General features: G+C 38.2%; 1 protein-coding gene across 1 annotated transcript in view; it reads left to right on the top strand.

Annotated features, from left to right (window-relative positions):
* Nucleotides 1-4,531, top strand: part of cxcl14 (chemokine (C-X-C motif) ligand 14) — a 7,711-nt gene that overhangs the window by 2,397 nt on the left and 783 nt on the right. The window contains exons 3-4 of the mRNA XM_007577893.2: nt 3,345-3,458; nt 4,088-4,531. The exon at nt 4,088-4,531 is cut by the window's right edge and continues 783 nt beyond it. Coding sequence (XP_007577955.1) covers nt 3,345-3,458; nt 4,088-4,103 — 130 coding nt within the window. The 3' untranslated portion in view covers nt 4,104-4,531. The remainder of the gene's footprint in view (nt 1-3,344; nt 3,459-4,087) is intronic.

Raw genomic sequence — 4,531 nt, 5'->3', positions numbered from 1 at the left:
CTAAAAACACAGAAATAAACTAAAAACACAGAAACCAGCTAAAAACACAGAAATAAACTAAAAACACAGAAACCAGATAAAAACAGAGAAATAAACTAAAAACACAGAAATAAACTAAAAACACAGAAACCAGTAAACATGCACTGCTGTGCCTCGGCCTGCCTACATGCCTGCGGACAGGCGGTGGACAATGTCACATGAGATGGAAAAGTGACGTTTGACCGTCTCTGAAGTTGGAGGATCAGCAGATGGACGTTTTGTCAGTGGAAGCCACAAACTCTGCTGCCCCCTGCTGGCAGGTTTCAGTCACACCGAGACACAGCCAACATGGCCGCCAGATGGGGTCACTGAGAACCAAACAAAAACCCAGAGGACATTTTCATATTTTTAATTCATTTGGATGTTTACAAGTCGCTACAGCTGCAGGAAAATTTGAGTACAAAACCTAAAATTATATCCACTCTGGTCCTGTCACAGTTACAAATTATTCTGGGTCATAAATTGTCCCAGAAATTATTGCAATAAACAATAATGTTGTTGTTGTTTTGAGACCATATTCTAGCAATATAATGATAAAGGCATAATAATGCATAAACACTGTTTTCACAGATCAATAAACTTTACATTCTAATGAACATTTAACACTGGAACTGGGACATTTTTAAATATCCATAATAAATAAACAAAACAACAGAAACATAAATAAAGTAAATTATTTAGTCTTTGTAGGCAAAATTATCCTTCAAAAACGTTTAGTTGAGACCAAAACACCAGACTGACGACTTTTAATATCCAGTTTTTGGAAAAAAGAGAAAAACGATAAATTATAAATTTAATGGAAATGGAATTTGTTTTAATTTATCATTAATTGACTTATTGCTTATTGCAACAGGACTAATTGAGTCACCTCCTCAGCAGGAAATGATGTTTAACTGTCAGTGATGGAAATAAATTCAGGACCTCATTTTGAAGCAAAACTTTTCTCCTTATAATGATGCTAGTTTAATGTCTCATTATAGCAAGAAAGTTTCTTTTTAAATCATTAAGTTGTTTTTGTTGTAATGAGATGCAAACCTCGTTAAAATGACAAAGTTTCTCGTTATAATGAGACGAGTTTTAAATCTCATTATTATGAGAAATATTCTGGTTTTAACAAGATATAAAAATAGATTCATCTGGCAGATTATAACTTTTAAAAGTCATAAAGAGTTCATATTCTCACCTGTTTCTAATAAAATCCCAACATGTGCTGCTGTTTCACTTTTACAACTTTTCTTATTTAAAAGAGAGTTTATTTTGGTTATAAATCTTGTTACGATAAGCTTTTTTAATCTAAAATGATCAAAAGTTTTCTGTTTTAATGAGATTCTGCTCCTGAATTTATTCCTAAGCTCTGACAGCTGACCATTGTTTTATAATAAAATCATAAGTAGCTCTATTATTGACAGCGCTGCTGTCCGTGATGTCAGCACCAGGTCTGAGATCGTGATTTTAACTCTGCTCAATAATTCGTGTTGATTTTCTACTCTACTGTAGTTTCCAGTGAGTTGTGGTTCTTTTCCAGCCTCTTCATCCTTAGTTTCACAGCAGCAGGATGTTTTGTTGGTAATGAGTTCATCCAAAGAGCCGGTTTGTATTAGTGACAGCAGGAAGTTGAAGCGCCGTTCTCACAGCAGCTCTTGATGCTCAATTCTGATTTTTTTTCTGAAATCAGATTTTTTTTCTGCGTTGTTGTTAATCCTACTAATTAAATGAAACTGCAGTCAGACTCCAAGAATGCTTACGTTCTTATGTACAGAAAAGTATTGCGAGAGAAGGCATAAAAGTAAAATTTCCCCACATCCCTGTAAAAATAATAAATAAATGTGTTCTTCTGCAAAAAAAAATAAAAGTAACAGGAAGAAAACCATAAAGACTCCATTAAAATGATGTAATCAGTGCGGCGCTGGATTATCTTCTGTCACACAGTTAAAGAATTCGACTGTGATCACACTGAAACCCCTTGGAGCCACCCTCCAGGATTATTTCGGTGTTTGCTACCTGCCACGCCGCCGTCAGTCAGGGCCGCTCTATTAGCATGGGATGGGAGCCACCGGTGAAAAATGAGCCTCAGCGTGCTCCGGAAAGCCACAGGAGGAATGAAAGGCAGAGAAACGAGTGCGAGTCTCTGGCCACTTGGCTCGCGGCGCTCAGCTTGGCATGCTGAGCGCCGACTCCAAAGCACAAACACACACGCCTCCAAATGTCCCTGTTCCTCCTGATTCCTCCTGGTTTTCTCCATTTCCTCCTCGTTTTGAAGCCTTCCCGTCCCCCTCCTTTCTTCTTGTCACTCAGAGTTTCTGCAGATAAAACAAGCCTCGGTGAGGAGTGAAAGCGCCGGGCAGCAGCCGCATCTCTGACTTTGAGAGTCGGCTCCTTTATCCTGCGGTCATTTAGCATTCAGGCTCTGCCCTGCAGTCTGTGTCGGACTCAATAAACCACATGCAGGCCGACTGTCTCCGTCATTACCACCGATTAGACGCCTGCAGACACACCGCTGCATTCACTGAGCCCATGTCACATTTTAGCTGTCAGCTCCATAATACTGCTGGAAGACGAGGCGCTTTTAACTGTGGGAATGTTGAGGAATATCTAGAAATCTGGGGCAAAACATGTCAAGTGGTCCTCAAGTGGAACCATTCAAACGGCTTCAATGGCTTTCAAATGGTGTTTTCAGCTCCTGTGTGAAATCTGGTTAAAGTAACGCAACCGCCTCAGTGCTGCAGCTGGACCGGGTTTTCTCTGCAACGGCCTGGGATTTTTCACTCCAACACTGGAAAACAGAAAGAAATGCAGATTTACTTCATGTTTCTGTTTTGATTAAAGGTTATTAACTCACAACAGAAAGGCTAAGAAAAGGATTTAATCACAAGAATAATATCACAAGAATACAGTTGTAATATTAAGAGAATTTAGTTGTAATTTTATGAGCCTACCTGAAAAATATTTGAAAATTAAAATGAGAAAGTTGAGCATCTTTTTTATATAAGTTTTACAAATGAGGAAATATTTAATCTTTTAAAAACTCAGCATCAAATTGTAATTATTATCAGGACTTTGGAACAATCAATAGAATCTATTTCCACCGACTAGCTGAGCTGATTATGTCAGATTTTAATAAATATTCAAGCTTTTTTTCTCATCAAATCAGTTTATTTTATTTTTAAATTTCATGTGTTTTTTCTGCTGTTATGCCTTAACTTTATAATATTCATGATTCTCATAGTTTGATGTCTACCTGGCCCTAACCCTGCGCCGCTCTTCAGGAGGCTGACATGTCTCTGTCCTTCCCTTCCTCCCTGCAGCGTAACCATGGAGAACATTTCTCGGTTCAAAGGTCAGGAGTACTGCCTGCACCCCAACCTTCAGAGCACCAAGAACCTGGTCAAATGGTTCCGCATCTGGAAGGACAAGCACAGGTAGCGAGCCTGCAGCCTGTAGCCTGCAGCAGCAGCGACGGCTTTCACTTCTGTCGCAAAATTACATCTAAAATTTTATAATTTATCATTTTACATGCATGTCAGAAATGGATGGTATTCATTGGACAGAATCTAATCAATATTTTTGCAGTTAATAAATATTCAACATGTCTGTGAATATCCTTGCGTAATTATAATTAAAGGCTTCAGCCACAATAATTGTCATTTTTATCAGTTATTGTTCTGAAATTAGTCCAACAGAAATTTTTTTACATTTTTTTAAATGTTTTTTTTGTGATGTTACATGACAGACTAACATGAAGACGTCCGTAACTACAAGGGGAAAGAAAAACATCTGAATGGTTTTCATCAATACAAATAAAATGATTGGAAAAAATCTGCTGAGCTAAATATTTACAGCTGAGCTGGATTAACTAAATCTTTAGCTTACTAATTAAGTATTAAATTTGAAACTGCATTTTATAAATGAATGAATAACATGGTGAAAATATGACTTACAAAAACAAACCCCCATTTTTTCTCTTATAGCACCAAAATTATTGCTGTTAATTTTGGCAGTAACTTTACAAACGGCGCCCCCTGTTGACCATCCTTTGCTTTCTCTGCAGGGTGTACGAAGCCTAAGAACAACAAGGATCCAGTGAGACAGATCCAGACCCGGACAGAACCACAACTGTTCTGTGAAGAAATGACCAGAGACCTGTTGCAAACGTTAAAAATGCATCTGTAGTCTGTAAAAAATCTGACGGGATTGTCTTAGTCTCCCTTCCAGGTAGTTCCATCACTCACATTCCCAGCCTCCACGGCGGATTCATCAGGTTTTATTTAAGGAACCATCTCGGTTATTTTACCTCCTAGGATTCTACCAACGTGAGGCGGTTCAGGTTCTGAAGAAACACGGAAACCCAGAACCTCACATGTAGCGTGAGGAGATACGTTTCTTCACCGTAATAAAATAAATTAGATTCTTATTCTAGAAAAGATACTGACTTTCTGGAAGACAGAGAGAGTGTGTGTGTGTGTGTGTGTGTGTGTGTGTGTGTGTGTGTGTG

This window comes from Poecilia formosa, unplaced genomic scaffold (genome assembly GCF_000485575.1).
Source record: "Poecilia formosa unplaced genomic scaffold, Poecilia_formosa-5.1.2 Scaffold458, whole genome shotgun sequence".
NCBI lineage: Eukaryota > Metazoa > Chordata > Actinopteri > Cyprinodontiformes > Poeciliidae > Poecilia > Poecilia formosa.
The sequence above is the reverse complement of the archived record's forward strand: the minus strand, read 5'-3'. Positions and strand labels throughout refer to the sequence as shown.